Here is a 19794-nt window from a genome sequence, read left to right as displayed (position 1 = left end):
TGGACTGGATCTTCTTCTTCATGTCTTGATGCCTTGAAGTTCCGGCATGGACTAGCTGTTTATTATTTTAGCTTCCTAGATATTCTTAGATTTAGTATATTGAGGATAGATGTTCTTGTGGTGATGACTTCCAGATTTTGGGAATAATAAGTATTGAGTTTTTAGAAGTTATTTAATCGATTTGCATTAATGGGTTTAAGTCTTCCGCATTATATTATGTTATTTATGGTTGAAATGTTGGGGTTTAGATTGGTTGGTTAGCTCACATAGTAGGATAAGTGTGGGTGCCACTCGCGACCCGTTATGGGTCGTGACAAACTTGGTATCAGAGCATTTGGTTCGTTGGTCTCATCACACAAGAACGAGTCTAGTAGAGTCTTAATGAACGGTAGGGGGACGCCTTTACTTTTCTTTGAGAGGCTATAAGACCTTAGGAAAATCCCATTCTTTCTTTCGTTCGTGCTATTACTTTGATCCAATTGGTATCTAGGTGAAACAAATTGGTATCTGACCATCTTCACTCTATTTCGCAGATGGTTAGAACTAGAGCAACAACTACGCCAACACCAGCACCGGCAGGAGAGGGTGCGTCTGAGCCAGCCACTGGGGCTGTAGCTCGAAGAGGAGCAGTGACAAGGGGTCGTGGTAGAGGTCGTGGGAGGACGTTCTCTGGAGGAAGAGGACAAGCACCTGTCCCATCTAGTACTAGGGCGGTGACTCCTCCACCGACTGAGAAAGTAGTAAGAGAGGGTGAGGAAGGGTAAAGTGAGCAAGTGCAGAATGAGGAATTACCACCCCAACCTACCCCAGAGATGATTAATCAGGTTCTTGCTTATCTTAGCGGGTTAACTGATCAAGGCCAGACACCTCCAGTGTTTTCTGCACCAGCACCTCAGGTTCCGGAAGTACGACAGGCTGCTGCTGAGGCTCCCCGCATGGATGCCTCATTGGAAATAGGCACGTTTCCTCGTTTGACTACAGGGCCTATAATGACAAGCGATCAGCATGAACTTTTCAGTAAGTTCTTGAAATTGAAACCTCCAGTCTTCAAGGGTGCTGAATCCGAGGATGCCTACGATTTTCTGGTTGATTTTCATGAGTTACTACATTAAATGGGCATAGTGGAACGATTTGGCGTTGAGTTTGTAACCTATCAGTTTCAGGGAAATGCCAAAATGTGGTGGCGGTGACATGTTGAGTGTCAACCCGCACAGGCACCACCTATGACTTGGGCGTCATTCTCTAGCTTATTTATGGAGAAGTATATCCCCCCGGACCTTAAGGGATAGGAGGAGAGATGAGTTCTTGAGCCTAGAGCAAGGCAAGATGTCGGTGACTGCGTATGAGGCTAAGTTCCGTGCATTATCCAGGTATGCCACCCAGCTTTGCTTCAGTCCACAAGAGCGGATTCGCCGTTTTGTGAAGGGGTTGAGGTTTGATTTGCGGATTTCAGCCTTACAGGTAGCGGCTACAGCAAAATCCTTTCAGGAAGTGGCAGACTTCGTGATAGAGGTGGAGAGAGTGAAGCCAGATGACTTCACCATGGCATCGACATCTAAAAGGTTTCGTAAGGGAGGTGAGTTTAATGGTTCTTACTCCAGAGGGCAGGGTTCAGGAGGTTATCCAGCCCGACCTATTCAGTCTTCACTGCAGACTGTAGTTGGGGGTCCACCGCAGACCGGTCAACACTTCTCTGAGTTTGGAGGTTATCCCCAGACTTCGTCATTCTCACAGAGACCTATGCTTGAATCCAGAGAGTGTTATGGATATGGGGAGACTGGACACATTAAGAGGTATTGTCCAAAACAGAGTTACAGACCTCAAATAGTCAGAGGTAGAGGTGGTCATGGAAGAGGCCGTCATTCTGGAGGGCGTGGTGGCCGAGGTAATGGTGGTCACCAAAACGGCCGGGGTGACGGACAAATGGGAACTACTGCAGCGCAACCTGGTAGAGGCAATGGGCAGACAGGTGATAGGGCCCATTGTTATGCTTTCCCTGGGAGATCTGAAGTGGAGACATCTGATGCTGTCATCACAGGTAATCTTTTGGTTGGTGATTGCATGGCTTTTGTATTATTTGATCCTGGATCCACATTTTCATATGTATCTTCCTCATTTGCTACTGGTCTTAATTTACATTGTGAATTGCTTGACATGCCTATTCGTGTTTCTACTCCGGTGGGTGAGTCTGTGATAGTCGAAAAGGTGTATAGGTCTTGTCTTGTGACTTTTATGGAGAGTAATACTCATGTAGACTTGGTTATCTTAGAAATGGTTGATTTTGATGTAATTCTGGGTATGACTTGGCTTTCTCCAAATTTCGCAATCTTAGATTGTAATGCTAAAACTATAACGTTGGCCAAGCCTGGGACAGATCCGTTAGTGTGGGAGGGTGACTACACTTCCAGTCCAGTTTGTATCATCTCCTTTCTTCGTGCTAAGAGAATGGTTAGTAAAGGGTGCTCAGCTTTCTTGGCACATCTCCGGGATGATACTACCCAGGTACCTTCAATTGAGTCGGTTCCGGTAGTCCGTGAGTTTCTGGATGTGTTTCCTGCAGACCTTCCTGGTATGCCACCGGATAGAGATATTGACTTTTGCATTGATCTGGAGCCGGGTACTGGCCCCATTTCCATACCTCCTTATAGAATGGCTCCAGCAGAGTTAAGGGAGTTAAAGGCCCAACTTCAAGAGTTGTTAAGTAAAGGTTTCATTAGACCAAGTGCATCCCCTTGGGGTGCTCCGGTGTTATTTGTGAAGAAGAAGGATGGGAGTTTTCGGATGTGCATAGACTACCGGCAATTGAACAAGGTAACTATTAAAAACAAGTATCCCATTCCTCGCATTGATGACTTGTTCGATCAGTTACAAGGTGCTTGTGTCTTCTCTAAGATTGACTTGATATCCGGTTATCATCAATTGAAAATACGGGCAACGGATGTGCCAAAGACTGCTTTTCGAACCATGTATGGGCATTACGAATTTGTAGTAATGTCTTTTGGTCTTACGAATGCCCCTGCTGCTTTCATGAGCTTGATGAACGGGATCTGGATCTCTTTGTGATCGTATTTATTGATTATATACTGATATACTCCAAGAGTAAGAAGGAACATGAGGAGCATTTGAGAATTGTGTTGGAAGTGTTAAGAGAGAAAAGGCTTTTTTGCCAAATTCTCCAAGTGTGAGTTTTGGCTAGATTCAGTGTCCTTTTTGGGGCACGTGGTTTCTAAGGATGGAGTGATGGTGGATCCTTCTAAGATTGAAACAGTGAGAAATTGGGTAAGACCTACTAATGTGTCAGAAATAAGGAGCTTTGTTGGTTTAGCCAGCTACTACCGTCGATTTGTCAAGGGATTCTCTTCTATTGCTTCCCAATTGATGAACTTGACTAAGCAGAATGTTCCATTTGTATGGCCGGATGAATGTGAAGAAAACTTTCAGAAACTCAAGACCTTGCTGACTACTGCACCTATCCTTACCTTGCCAGTAGAGGGTAAGAACTTCATTGTTTATTGTGATGCATCCTATTCTGGTTTGGGTGCAGTGCTAATGCAAGAGAAGAATGTAATTGCTTATGCTTCGAGGCAATTAAAGGTGCATGAACGTAACTATCTGGCCCACGATTTGGAATTGGCCGCAGTTGTGTTTGCATTAAAGCAATGGAGACATTATCTATATGGGGTCAAGTGTGAAGTCTATACGGATCATCGTAGCCTACAGTATGTCTTTACTCAGGGGGATTTGAATTTGACACAGAGGAGTTGGATGGAACTACTGAAGGATTATGATGTTACCATCTTGTATCACCCAGGAAAGGCTAATGTTGTGGCAGACGCCTTAAGTAGAAAAGCATGGAGCATGGGTAGTTTAGCCCACTTACAAGTTTCTAGACGCCCACTGGCTAGAGAGGTTCAGACTCTGGCTAACGACTTTATGAGGTTGGAAGTAAATGAGAAGGGAGGATTTTTGGCCAGTGTGGAGGCGAGATCTTTTTTTCTTGACAAGATCAAGGGAAAACAGTTTGATGATGAGAAACTAAGCCGAATTTGGGATATGGTGTTGCGAGGAGGGGCTAAAGAAGCAATAATGGATGAGGAAGGTGTTTTGAGAATTATGGGAAGGGTATGTGTGCCCCGTGTTGATGATTTGATCCACACTATTCATACAGAGGCTCATAGTTCCGGATATTCTATACATCCTGGTGCAACCAAGATGTACCGTGACCTAAAGCAACACTTTTGGTGGAGTAGAATGAAGCGCGACATTGTTGATTTTGTTGCCAAATGTCCAAATTGTCAGCAGGTAAAGTATGAACACCAGAGGCCCGGAGGAACACTTCCGAGAATGCCCATTCCTGAATGGAAGTGGGAGAGAATTGCAATGGACTTCGTGGTTGGTCTTCCAAATACATTGGGGAAGTTTGAATCTATTTGGGTAATTGTGGACAGATTAACTAAGTCTGCTCACTTCATCCCGGTCAAGGTGACCTACAATGCAGAGAAGTTAGCCAGACTCTACATCTCAGAAATTGTTCGATTGCATGGAGTTCCACTTCCCATCATATCAGATAGAGGTACGCAGTTTACTTCTAAGTTTTGGAGAACATTGCATGCTGAATTAGGTACTAGGTTGGACCTTAGTACTGCATTTCACCCTCAGACCGATGGTCAGTCTGAGCGAACAATTCAGGTGTTGGAAGATATGCTTCATGCATGTGTGATAGAATTTGGGGGTCATTAGGATAACTTCTTACCCTTAGCGGAGTTTTCATACAATAATAGCTATCACTCAAGTATTGATATGGCTCTTTTCGAAGCATTGTATGGGAGAAGATGTAGGTCTCCCATTGGTTGGTTTGATGCATTTGAGGTTAGACTTTGGGGTACTGATCTTTTGAGGGATTCATTAGAGAAGGTGAAATCTATTCAAGAAAATCTTTTAGCGGCTCAAAGCAGGCAAAAGGAATATGCAGATCAAAAGGTTAGAGACTTGGAGTTCATGGAGGGTGAGCAAGTCTTGCTGAAGGTTTCGCCCATGAAAGGGGTGATGCGGTTTGGAAAAAGAGGTAAGCTAAGCCCAAGGTATATTGGACCATTTGAAGTACTTAAGCGAGTAGGGGAGGTGGCTTATGAATTAGCCTTGCCCCCAGGACAGTCAGGAGTGCATCCGGTATTTCATGTGTCTATGTTGAAAAGATACCATGGGGATGGAAACTACATTATTCGATGTGATTCAGTTCTGCTTGATGAGAATTTGACTTATGAGGAGGAGCCTGTTGCCATTCTAGATAGAGAAATTCACAAGTTGAGATCAAGGGAGATTGCATCCATCAAAGTTCAATGGAAGAATCGACCAGTTGAAGAGTCCACTTGGGAGAAGGAGACTGATATGCGAAAAAGATACCCACACCTGTTTACAGATTCAGGTACTCCTTTTCGCCCTTGTTTTTCTTCTTGTGATCGTTCGAGGACGAACGATGGGTAAATTGGTATCTATTGTAGCGACCTGTTTAGTCGTTTGGAGCAGCAGAGTTAATTTCTGAAAATCACTGTCTGGGTCGACGGATCCCACGACGGACCGTCATGGGCACGACGGACCGTCGAGGGTGTCTCGTTCCAAAACACTTAGAATTTAGAAATTTGGGTACTGAGATCGACTCTCTGAACTTCACGACGAAATGGCAGGACGGACCGTTGAGGGCTCGACGGACCGTCACAAATCCTTCCGCAGAATTAACTCTCTGAACTTTGTGACGGACGTGCAGGACGGACCGTCACAGGCTGCGTGACCCTGACTGGGTTGGATTTCTGTTGAATATTTGAAGGGGCGTTTTGGACTATTCCTGCTTATAATTATAAAGTTAGTGGTTTAATGTTAATAATTTAATTACTTGAGGGTTAAAAGAGAGAACCTTGAAACAAGTAGTGGGGTATTTTATCTTCTTTTATACTTAATTATATGCTAATTAGGATAAAAGAAAGAGGGTTTGAATAAGAAAAAGAAAAAGAACAGAGAGAGAGGGAGAAACGATCAATTGAGAGAGAGGAAGAACGCAGCTTTGGGAAAGTAGAGTGCTTGATCGCAATTCTTCGGTGGAGGTAGGTTATGGTTTATGCTATTTCATAGTAAACTCTTAATAGCGAATGATATGTATTGGGTAGTAATGTAAAGTCTGCTATATTGCTTTATTGTGTGTATGTATGATATGATTACATAATTTTGATGAATTAGCATGATGAGGCTGTTGAATCTTAAACTCTAAAATCTTTTTGTTAATAATGATGCCTTGGTATAAAAGAAGGCTTGATGAACTAAAAGATTGAGAATAGTAGATGGATCGGGTGTCACGTTCCGACACCACGATAGTATATGGATCGGATGTCACATTCCGACACCAGGATAGTATATGGATCGGGTGTCACGTTCCGGCACCAGGATAGTATATGGATCGGAGTGCCACGTTCCAACACCAGGATAGTATATGGATCGGGTGTCATGTTCCGACACCAAGATAGTAGATGGATCGGAGTGTCACGTTCCGACACCAGGATAGTGGATGGATCGGAGTGTCACGTTCTGACACCAGGATTAGTAAAGAGAATGAATCTTGAAATATGTTAATATACTCAATCTAAAGAACCTGTTTCCCAAAAAGAGTATGATGTGGAGGCTTGAGTCCTCATAGATGTGTTTGGTGATGTTGTAAATGATTCTTATACTTGTTGCTATCACCTGTTAAGAATATTAGTTGATTTTATGTTATTATCTGAAATATATTGTTTTCTATTTTGAGTTGGCCGATGATACCTACTCAGTACTCGTGTTTTGTACTGACCCCTACTTGTAATTGTTTTTCTTTGTTATTTGTGGAGTGCAGCAAACGTGTCATCGTCTTCAACTCAACCGCAACTCTAGCCAGTCTTCATCACGTCGGATCTCAGGGTGAGCTAATGCTTCTACCTTGGACTGGGTCTTCTTCTTCATGTCTTGATGCCTTGAAGTTTCGGCATGGACTAGATGTTTATTATTTTAGCTTCCTAGATATTCTTAGATTTAGTATCTTGAGGATAGATGTTCTTGTGGTGATGACTTCCAGATTTTGGGAATAATAAGTATTGAGTTTTTAGAAGTTATTTAATCGATTTTCATTAATGGGTTTAAGTCTTCCGCATTATATTATGTTATTTATGGTTGAAATGTTGGGGTTTAGATTGATTGGTTCGCTCACATAGTAGGATAAGTGTGGGTGCCACTCGCGACCCGTTATGGGTCGTGACAATTAGTTGAATCCGATGAGAAAAAATACAAATGACTGAAATTTTTGCTAGACTCTCCCATAATATTCAAATGACTTTATTTACCTAAGATTGTTGGTAGATTGGAAGATTGAAAGTAATATGAATATGAAATATAAGAGTCCAATTTATAGCATTGAAAGTATATTAGTACTATTTACATGTGAACACTTTGTTCAACTATTTACAATAAAAACAAATTTTTTACTATTCTCATTGATCATCTTTAACTTTATATATATATATATATATATATATATATATATATATATATATATATATATATATATATATATATATATATCATTTTGTTTTAAAAAAAATTCAATAATTTTGCTGCATTTAATTTTTAATTTAAAAAAATTAATTATTTGAATTCAAATATTATTTAAATTTAAATTCAATATAATATCTTTTTTTAGAAAGAAAATATATTTATTACTTTACTTATTTTTAATTTTTTTTAAAATAATGTATATTTTCTTATAAGTTATATATTTAAATTTTAAAAAATACTATAATTTTTTTATATATAAAATCGTTGTTTTAACATTTATTTTTAAAAAAATAGCTTCCTGCAACGATTTAATGAAAAAAAATTTATAAAATAAATCGCTGCCAAGGCAGCGATTTATAAAAAAAAAATATTTTATAAAATAATTCGCTTCACTGGCAGCGATTTATATTATAATTTTATTTTTTTTTATAAATCGCTGCACTGGCAGCGATTTATAATATAATTTTTTATTTTTTATTTTATAAATTGCTACACTGGCAGCGATATACCTTATTTTTTTTAAAAAAATATAATTTAAAAATAATATGAAATCGGTGCCAAGACAGCGATTTGTAAGAAGCAAAATTTTGAAATCGCTGCTTAGGCAGCGATTTCAATTTTTTATTAAAAAAAAAAATTTTTGCAAGAGGCAGCGATTTTACTTTTTCAGGTGAGGTAAGTCGCTGCACCTGCAGCGATTTTACCGTTTTGATTAATATAAAATTTTATATACCGTTTTAAAATTTTTGTTAATATTTTGTACCCTTTAAGTTTCGAACTCCTAATAAATCTGAAGAAATGATCTCTATCCAATATAACGGTGTTGTTGACAGTAATAAGAGCCAAAAAAAAAAAAAACGTCTAGGAGATGAGTTGATGGCTATTATTTTCCCAAACTAAGATGAGGATTTGAACTTGAATTAAAAAAGACAAGCTCAAGATGTTCCCTCATAGTGTGTAATACATTATACATTGAACATGAAGAATTTGCTTTTTGTTAATTGAGAAACAAAATAGTTGAATTGTCAAATCATCAATATATGCATCTTTTATTTGGGCTTTTGTTTATTAAACAGTAGGCTTAATTTTGTAAGTCCAAATATGATATTAAACATAAAAAAGCAATTTTCACATATAGCAAATATAAAATTTATATTTGTATCTCATAGCAAAGATTACACGATTACGCTTCATAGCAAATATAAATTTGTATATTTCGCTATACATATACAAAAAAAAAGTTGTATAATTCAGTATACATATACAAAAGAAAGCAGTTGTATACAAATCAATTGTATAATTTGTGTATGTATAAAACGAGAAAGAGAGAAAGACAAAAGAAAATTGGGTTGGAGAATATTTGTATTGTATAATTATACGTGTATAGCACGAAGATATATGTATTTGCATATGTATATATAATTTTCTCTCACTTTATACTAACAGAAACACAATTTATACATTTCGTTTATGTTTATATAGGCGATAGAGGCGAGAGTGACGAGTGAGATCTGGGAGAGTGGCGAGCAAGATCTGGGAGAGGGGAGAGATGAAAACAAAAATATATGTATATATACAATTTTTTTCTCGCTTTATACAAACACAAACACATTTTATACATTTGTATTTGTATAAAAGCGAGAGGGAGCGAGCAAGAGAGGGAGAGTAGCGAGCGAGAGTTTGAGGGAGAGAGGTGACTGACAAAACAATTTGCTACAGAGCACAATTAAATCAAAGTGTGGCTATATCATTTAATTTGATTTATTAGTTTGTCATTATATACAATCTTCCCAACATAAAATTATGAGAAAGTCCAAGAAAAATATATAAATTATAATATAATAAATATTTTATATGTAAAATAAATCTCATCTTTTATGTTTTATATTTATATATATAAAGACGGATTGTATTGATTTCGGACTGACTCTTTGAAAATAAAATATCAAATCAATTAGATTAGAGTCAATTTTTTTTTTAAAAAAATAGCAAAATAAGTTAAATTAACTAATTAGTTGATTAGTGTTCAATTTTATTCGCCCAATAATAATAAAGTATACATATAAAAAGGAAAGACAGATGCGTCACACATAAATTTATTACTGCATTGTAAGAATTTAGAATGTGCACAATCTTTGGGAGATATTTTTTGTTTTGTGGTCGATCAAAGTTGCTAAAAGCCATGCAAAATTATTTACTACTACATAGATAGTGGACGATTTGCTTGAAGTTTTCATCTCCCTTCTTCACATTTTTTTTTGAAATATTCCTCTTTCATTTTTCGGTTGATGTTGACATTTTCTTTTATCCTTTTATATAATTAGTTAATCATAAGGGTAATATCAAATAAATTATTAATTCATAAAAATGAACAAATAAAAATCAGGGCCGGCTACCGATAATAAATTGTGTTATAGAAGAAATCAAGAAGAATTATTTTATTTTCTCACGGTCTCTAATGTTAATATTCACATATTTTATTCTTTTAACTCCTTTTACACTCTCTTCTTAAATTTTTTGATAAGTTGGAGTAATACTCTATCAAAAATATGAATCAACAGTTGTAAAATGTTGAGCAAAGTGAATTGTATTTTTTTTTTCTATTTCTTATTAGATTTTCAAGTGTTACAACAACCATAGTAAAACAAGGATTATACAAAATTAACAATTTCTTGAATCAAATTCTATGTTAACACTTCATATAATAATTGCACGAGTAAGCAAATGTTTTTCAACAATTGATAAAATCGAATAAATCATTTATAAAAAAAATATTAAGTATATTTTGCATTTAAAAATGCAAGCTTTTTTTCTTTTTTCTTTTTTTTTAAAAAAACAATGCATATGAAGTTGGTTTAGAATTTAACCTCCAATTAAAATTTGCTTTAGGCCTCCGATAACATTAAGCCGTCCCTGATAAAAATAATGAAATAATTTATTTTAATAATATAAGAAACTATCATTCTAATAACCCAACAGATTCATGGCGTTGTTCTGTCCCACAATAATTAGACTAGTCTAGTCCATAATTAATTTGACGTTAGTTGCATGTTTTATAGTAATCAATTAATCTCATAGTTATTATAATTTAAAAAATAATAATCCTATTTCTTTTTAGTTTGTTTAAAAAAGAATTATTTCTTTTTTTTTTATAAAAGTTTAAATTTACTTTTCACGTGACATGTTTAAGATCACAACATTAAATAGCAATTTTATATAGTTAACATAAGTTTAATTTATAATCACAGAAATAAAAAGTTTCTTTTTTTCTTAAATTTCATTCCAAATCAAACTAGTTTATTTTTTTTTAAAACGGATGAAGTATTACTTATTAGAACAACTTATCTATAGTATTTTATTTTCATCTATAAGGTAGGACGAATAATAGACTCAAAACTTTGGTCGATGCATTTTTTTTACTATATAGATGACAAACCGCCAATAAGCTCAACATTATTTACAACTTATTAGTATTTGATATTGACATTAACAAGTATGTTTATCATGCACGCATTTGTAACTTGATCTAACATTCATTCTCACCTTTACTTAGATATAATTTTTGATTTATTATAAATATCTGAGATTTCAATAATTGAGTTTGCACAATTTTCAGAAGCTAATTTTACAAAAAAAAAAAAGTTTTTTCTTAGTGGAAAATAATGAAACATCAGAATATATTGTTTTCTTGAATATTATTTCATAACAATGTAATGATCCTCTTAGTCGTTTTAGAAATTTTAACCAGCATTATTATATTAACCTTTTTAGTAGATTTTTTTTAATAATTTATATGACTTATAAGAATGAGTGACATAATTTTTAGATTTAATAAAGGATTATTTTGTTGCTAAAATAATGAGAAAAAAAAAGAAAAAAATAGAAAGAAACAAAAAAAGAAAATCAAATAAATAAATAAATAAATAAATAATAAAAAAAGGGGCAAAGTGCCCTAAATGGTGCCGCACACGATCTGTGAGAAAAAAAAAAAGAATGAACGATCTGTGAGTAAAAAAAAATACGCAGAGAAGAAAAGAAAAGAAAGGGAGAAAAGAAAAGGGAAAAGGAGGAGAAAAATCAATATTTTCATCTCAAGGCGTCAGGGTAATTATTCTTATCCTTTCTATTAAACTTTTGTGTAACTAGGAATAGATTTTTAGGTTAAAACGTGTATAATTTATACTAATATGTGAACTTGTGAACTTGAGATTATAAATGTGTATAAGTATTATGGTTCAATCATTGGACAATGATTATTCCAAGATTAGGATTATTAATAGTGGAACGATAAATATGAATTGGAACATTGAAAATAAGTGGTTTCAACAGATAGTTTTGTAGTTCGCAATTGATGTGTTGGGCAGTTAGTTTCGGCTTTAATTATTTTCATTTGATTATCATATTAGGATTCAAGTTTTGATATATTGAGATATGTGTTAAATAGTGGGTGCATTATGATATATAAAAATCATTATAATTTTATTCAGAGAATTAAGATTTAACCCTAAACTTGAAATTCAGAAAATATGAGATTTGATCAATTGGTTGGAATAAAGATTTAGAAATTTTATTATAAATTTGGATGAGTTTTGGGTCTAAGCTAGAGATATAGCAATATGAATGTTGTTAGTTTCGAAATCATATCGTGGTTATTTATTTGAATAGATTTTATTGATTTGGAAGTCAACCAAAAGAGGAAGGCTCAAGTTTTGGAGTCATTGTTCGACTATTTGAGGCAAGTGGATTTCTAAACTCTTGTTAAGTGTATGAAATGTGTGTATGTCCTTGTGGTATATGTTGGGAGTAACGGGATTGGTTATGTGTTGACTTGTCCACATTGATTAATTCTAATAATGAAAAGAATGGGGATAACAAAAGGCAATGTGATTAATTGTTTATGTCTGTTGTGTTGAGAAAGGGTTGAAGGCTTGTTGAATCATTGTTGATGTAACTTCATGTTTGTGTGGTTGTGAACTGTGTGATGTTATGAAAATGGTCATCTCCTCATTATATGTGTAAACTTGTTATCTGCATTATTCTGAGGCATTGGTTGTGACAAGTGTTATGTGCATTGAGAAAGAATGGGTACTTAAGAGGATGTACCATTTCGAGGGACGTATCGCGCGCCGCGATGGATACTATATTTTGAGGGACGTATCGCGCGCCGCGATGGATACTATATTTCGAGGGACGTATCGCGCGCCGCGATGGTTACTATTATCGAGGATCGTGTCGTGCGCCGCGACAGATGCATGGACAGATATGTCCCCCATGGGTCCCGGACTGAGAGACAGCGGGTGTGTATCGTTAAGAAAGACATGCATCACGATATTTGACATTGCATCTCATGGCATTGCACATTTTATTATTGATGAACTTGAACATGTGTTTTGCTAATCTTGTGAATGTTTCTCTGTGAAGTTTGTGATTGTTGAATATTGAGTTGTTATTGAGAATGTGTAAACAGATAGAGTGTGGTTATTGAGTGGTGTGTTTGGTAAACTGTTAGGCTGTAGCGTGGAGGTTTAGATAGGGTGTAAGGAGTACCCGTATTTTGTTCACTTAACTTGTATTTAGAGGTTTGCTTGTTGGGTACCGCGTGGTTTGGTACTCACCCCTTGCTTCTACAAATTTTTGTAGGTTACGAGCCTGGATCTTTGTGATACCTTCTATTCTCTTCGTTTCCGAGGCATCTTGTGGAGGATTGTGAGGTAGCTGTTTGTCATCTCAGCGAACTTTCCTACTCCAGTTTATGATTTTGTTTTTACTTGAAAGACAACTTCATGTTAGACTTCTATTTTGTTTCAATTCTAATGTTTACATTAGAGGCTTGTGCACGTGACAACCTGGTTTTGGGGATTGAATTAATATGACTTGGTTTCATACTAGAAATTGTTGTTGGATTGTCATTTACTTCCGCACTTTGTTAGATATTTAGTTTTAGGCTGACTTGTCTTGGTGGGATAAGATGAGTGCCATCACACCCATTTTTGGGTCGTGACAAACACACCGAACACTCAAAATAGATATATAATATTAGAAAATTTTCATATATGACGAGCAGATTTTTATGAAATAAGATATTCCCTCTTATTTAATATTTTGTCTATTTTAATTTATATGATTTGTTTTTTTTAATCGGTCCCTAAAAAAGCAACACATTTCTATATTTAGTAATAATTTAACTAAAATTTATATTTTACCTTCAATGAAATGATTTCTAACCACATAAATCTAACTTATTTTAGATCACAAATTTTAAAAGTCATTTTTTTCTTTTTAAAACTCTCTATCAAATTAAACTAACTTATATAAATTGAGACCGAAATAATAATAAACATACACAACTATTATACAAAACATGTCTCTAGGGAGCGTTAGGTAGCTCAAACCATAGTCCACAAGGGTAACAATCTAAACGCGCTCAATTGTATCAATTCAATGAATGCATGTTATTTTAATTTTATCACTGAAATATAGTTAACTGACACATATTTACTTTAATTTATGACAAATTGATAATGATAAGATTTAAATATTTTTTTGCGCCCATAGATGATATGGAAAAAACAAGGAGCTACAACTAGAAAAGACTATTGCATCAAAATAACAATTCCAATTTGTCATTAATTCACTTGGCTAATTAAGATTACAAATCTTCCCCTCTTATTGAAACTTCAGTAGATGAACTTTTTCCAACCATGACAAAAACAGATATCCTCATCTAGTCATGGCAAAAATCAAGTGAAATATGTACTTCTCATGATCATATAACACCAATACATGGAAGATTGACTCTTCCAAAAAAAAGAAAAAAGAACTTGAGAAGAATCCGAATTTTGCAATTCCAAATGAAACAGAAATCAATCTACAAAAATAAAATAAAAATGTGAGACACTTGGATGAATATATAATGATTCAAAGTACTTTTTCAAGGGTGTTCATATATACCTCATGTATGTTTCAAGAAGCCAATCATATCTCTAGTACAATGACTGCAACAAAAAGGAATGTAGCGGAACTTTTAGATGAAATGATTACAGTGATCATGAAGTGGTCGAGTATAAGAAAACTTACAATCAGAATCTGACTTATCCCATTTGCTCCCATTCTTCACAGTAGTGTCAAATGCTTCGTCGTCTTGATCAGTATCACTCTCAATCACACATGTATTGTCTATGTATCTCTTTCTTGTGGTACTGCCATTACCCCTTGGACTATTTGCTTGAGGATATATCTTTTTGTGTAATATAGCCCTCAGAATCTGATATATTTAAATTTAAATTTTAGGTATTACTTCATAAAGATGTGGAGAATGCATGAGTAAGAGTGCAAACCTTTTCCATCCTTGATTTCTGAATTTTGGAGTGTGGAAGTAGTGGATTATCTCTCAAAGGGGCTGCGAATCCCGCGCTACAGAACAATGTCTTCTTTAGGAGATATGACAAAGATTTCTTGCTAATGCCAGTATTTGTCATGTTGTCCAATTTAGAAGATTGTTCTTGGCTTCTAACATGAACAAGAGTACTATTACTCCTTTTGAAAATGTTTTCTTTATTTTCAATAACTCTGTGATCATCATCATCTACCAAGTTTTGAAGACAGTCAAAGAATTTGTCAAGATCCTTATTTGATCCTATCTTATTACTTTCTTCATGATCAGGAAATAGATGTTTTAGTTCTTTGTGAAGCTGTCCAACTTCTTCAACTGTAAGGCTTTGATCTTGTTGTTTCAACTTCCCATCATTTTTCAAACTTCCAAATGTACCAATAGCAAGTAGTTCATTAGGCCAGTCACTGAATTCTTGATGCAACATATGATCTATCAAGTAGACAAGACATGCATTTGAGTAAAACAGATAACATGTATGATGTATTCCCCTGCACTGCACATATAAATACTTACGCGTAACCGCCACTGGATTTGACTTACAAGTAGTTTGTTTTCCATTGAACTTGGTTTGAATCCAACTAAAAATCTGTTATCATGAGGCAATGACATTACCATCTAAACAAATATAACAATCATTTCTTCAACATATGCAAAAAAATTAAAATAAAAATGAGAACTTACTTTCATGTTAAGGGAAGGATAAACTTGACAACTCTTTAAATCTAGCTAGCTAGCTACAGAGGAAGAGATGTTTATAAGTATCAAGAGTGGGCTTGGACAAATTTCTTAAGCCAAAGGAAGACGAGCACCTTGCTCTTTTATATAGAGATTGGAAGGAGAAAGAATCCAGGATTTAGTTATCTTGTTCTATTTTAATTGTTAATCATATTATATTCTTAAAATAGTTTTGTACACATAGTTCGAGCCGAAAGCACTGAATTTAATTTTAACATGCAGATCAACTGGCTATAAATTTCAACCTCTAAGTAGGGTCATTATATTAGTTCAAGTTCCCATGCTTCATATATATATATACTATCTTTGTCTACTTTTAATTATCATGATTTCCTTTTTTAGAATCAGACTATAAAAATATTGACTAACATTTTTTTAATCATATTAATATGTAAAATATTGGAATTTATTGAATATTACCTATCGAATTAATGTAATCTAATTAATTTTGAAAATTAGTCAAATTTATTTTTAAAAATCACAATATGACAAGTAAAAGTGGACAGAAAAAGTATATTTTAATATCCTTTGCTTATGTCATTTCCCTTTTCGACCAATTCAAAAGCTAAGGTACTATTATAATGTAATTGGGCGACTCAATCCAATTCAAAAGCTAAGGTACTATCATAATGTAATTGGGCGACTCAATCCAATTCAAAAGCTAAGGTACTATCATAATGTAATTGGGCGACTCAATATAATTGGAGGAGGGATAGTATATTATGATTAGTTAGATGTGGTGGCAAATGTGTGTATGACAGGATGGATTAATGTGAATGTGAAATATATATGAACATTTTTGTAGTTTGTCCTTATATATGGGATAAGTTATATAATACCATAAAAAGGAAAAGTGATTCATGGGCCAAACAAAAGCAGACATGGCTTTGAAACAGAAAGTACATAAAAAGCAACCTAAAAGTGACAGGGTCCATGACCCCGTGGGGATGTTTCTCACTAACCGGACCCTCTAAAATTCCTTCACCACCTAAACAAATTGACTTCTCATCAAACATACTATACTGCCATCAAAATTATTATTATTAGTTTCTACATTCATATATCCTTATTAATTTGTGACCCTAGAGTTAACATGATCAAAATATCTATTCTTCAATTCTTGAATAAAGGTAAGTCAGGAAAGAGTTTTATGTATTATGACTAGTTATTATTTTGTTTGTTACTTTATCTGTTCAGAATTATTTATTATTTTGTATTTTTTGAAAGAAATTAGATTACATTAATTATATGAAAAATATTATAAATTATAAACTTTTTGCATATTAATATGATGAAAGAATATATCTTAAAATGTTTTAATCAAAATTTTTATAGTTTGACCCTAAAAATAGAAATCATGACAAATAATATCGAAGGGAGGAGTAATATTCTATTCTTCTCTCCTTCTCTTCTCATTCTTTTGACACCTAGTCTCTCGCCTACTTGAAGGATTGGTCCCTTTTTTTTCGTTGTTCTTATCTAGACACTCAACGAACTTCACTTTTACACCACACTAATTGCATTTTTGATTGACAAATTACTACTACTAGTTAAAGGAAAAACTAGATTTTATTTATTGTCATTTGTTACTTGATTTTAGCAAAAATGGCAAGAAGGGTACGTAAATATGACATTATTGAGATGTTTACAAATTATTTTTTACTCTAATTAGAAGCTCATCAAATATCAAAAAGTTCTCTACACAAGCTCTTCATGATACGTGCAATTCTGCACATATTTCAAAATCACTATTTCTTCACTTTTACCTCTTCTACTGTTCCTATACTTTATTACTGTTGGAACCAAAATAATTAAATGTAATGTGAAATCTAACAAAGTAATATTTTGAATGACCATGAATAAGAAGACAAATGAGAAATATATCAAAAAATATATAGACTTAACATGATTCGCCTGATTAAACCAATTTAAAAAAAATTAATTCTTATTAATATAATGTGATATTGTTTGATTCTAGTCTAAGTTCGTACGGTCTTTTACTTTTTTGAGAGACGTACATCTTATTCTTTTTTAACTTTTTCCCCTTATAAACCCTTAATGTAGAATTATTGTGTGCAATGTTTAACACTTTCACTCAACCTCCTTTTCACTTTATAACCTTCCATTCACCTTCTAACCCTCCATGAAATCTAGCATACTTTTGTCAAAAATCTCACCAAGATTGCCAATTTTTTTTTACTAGGAACTCTCAAAGAAAGTCACCCAAGCACGTGAAGTTTGTCCATATCACATGGGTCATTGCTATTTTTACATATAGATTAAGTATGGTTTTGTCCATCTATACTTGCTTACTTATTGTGCTAGCTGTGATTTGGTTTTCTATACTCAAAACCAACGTGTCAAAGAACACTAATTTGATCAACTTTAATCATACATTATCCAAACAACACGTGTGAATGTCAATTCTAAAAAGATCCAGGAGCTACACTTTTTTCTATGTTTAGGTTCCATGTCATTAGTACAAATTAAAAATGATCCTATTATTATTGTTATATATACCTTTCATGTGACAACCTTGCTACTTTTAATGTTTCTTGTTTTACTAAATCCATGTCCTTACTCCAATAAACAGCTCATTCTATGAGAAAATTCACACACAAATGAATTTAGCCAATAATCTCATTCTTTTGTATCGTATCGTATCGTACTATTTATTTTAATAAATGCAATATTTGAATAGACTATATCATTTCAATCGTGATAGAAATAAATATTAGATAATAATATTTAAATAAAAGGAGAAAGTCATAATACAATCACATCATATTAATCGTTAAGACCTTTAAATATGCTTAAAGGTCCAATCATTCAGCAGCAAATGTTACTTATGGCTTATCCTGTTTGTGGTCCTTTATCTTACTTAACAAGTAATTAATAATTAAGTATAGGTTTTAGCTTTCTAATTATTTACATAACAAACCATGTAATGTTTGTGGTCCATGAACATTCTCGTGCAATGCTGATATTAACAAGATTTAGTCCTCAAATATAGAAAAAATTAACATACTTAGAAAGTAGTCATATGAAAAGCATATTCCAGTTTAATCAAACAAGAAAATTCACAATGATTTTTCTTTTTCATAAATTGTACTTAAATCAGTAAAAACTTTCTTCAGAATGGTAAAGATCGAATCTTCCGTAGATAATTTCTATACTCACATGCTTATTACTTCCTCTCTCGGTCCACTTTTATTTGTCATGTTACATTTTTTAAAATTCAATTTGACTATTTTTTTAAAATTAAATTAAATTATATTAATTCGATATTTTAAACAAAAAAATTTAAATATTTAAAAACTATATGAAAAGTACTATAAATTACAATTTTTTCCATATTAATACGATGAAAAAATACATGTAAAAATATTAATCAAAATTCTTATAATTTTACTTTAAAAATAAAAATCATAACAAACAATAACAAACAAAAGTGAATGAAGAAAGCCTAAATTAAAGTCTTACTGGATGGCGATGGGACTGGGCGTATACTAATTATGAAAATCATCGTAAATAGTTCTTTGCATCTTTTTACACTGATTTTGTAGTACACTAATCTTAAGTTTTTAGAAAAGGCTTAAAATAAAAACATAGCTATAACAATTATTATAATGGATACCATTATGTATACATGAATAACACCATTTATGTAAAATTCATCGTAATGACTTCTTCTATTTTAAATTTCTAGATCGAATTTAATAACTTCTTTTGTGTGTGTTATTTCGAAATTTCATTTTGTTTGGCTATCAAGAAAATGATTAAATAAAAAAATGCTTCAGCATATTAGGAAATGATTTGTTTTTTCGAGGCAGCTGTCTTAATTGTTGAAAAAGTTAATAGAATTTTAGTGACAAGTTGATAGGATATGTGAAAGTTTGTTATAGGTCGGTGAGTGTGTTAAAGTTTTATCGAGATTTTCTTATTTTTATTGTTCTCTTGAAGGAAAGTCAACTTTATTGTAAATGCTTTGATTTTTCTTTCGTATATATATATATATATATATATATAATTTTTTTATTTTTTTTTGAAAGAAATGTTTCAAATTACATAAATTGAAGACTATTTTTCTCATA

General features: G+C 33.7%; 1 protein-coding gene across 2 annotated transcripts; it reads right to left on the bottom strand.

Annotated features, from left to right (window-relative positions):
- Positions 1 to 14173: 14173 nt before the first annotated feature.
- Positions 14174 to 15798, bottom strand: LOC101261934 (protein DEEPER ROOTING 1-like). 2 transcript variants are annotated; one of them, XM_010325686.4, is made up of 6 exons: positions 15647 to 15798; positions 15479 to 15551; positions 14910 to 15394; positions 14650 to 14836; positions 14524 to 14567; positions 14174 to 14440 (listed from the first exon to the last, which is right to left on the bottom strand). In XM_010325686.4, exons 1-5 carry the CDS (start codon positions 15650 to 15652, stop codon positions 14548 to 14550), a joined length of 771 nt encoding a protein of 256 aa, XP_010323988.1. In that variant the 5' UTR covers positions 15653 to 15798; the 3' UTR covers positions 14174 to 14440; positions 14524 to 14547. The 2 variants fall into 2 exon arrangements, with proteins under 2 accessions (XP_010323988.1, XP_010323989.1); XM_010325687.4 differs by having other exon boundaries at positions 15506 to 15551; positions 15647 to 15785.
- Between the last annotated feature and the right edge of the window lie 3996 nt (positions 15799 to 19794).

This window comes from Solanum lycopersicum, chromosome 7, assembly GCF_036512215.1.
Source record: "Solanum lycopersicum chromosome 7, SLM_r2.1".
Lineage (NCBI taxonomy): Eukaryota > Viridiplantae > Streptophyta > Magnoliopsida > Solanales > Solanaceae > Solanum > Solanum lycopersicum.
Note: the sequence above shows the minus strand (reverse complement) of the source record. Positions and strands in the feature narration are given on the sequence as shown.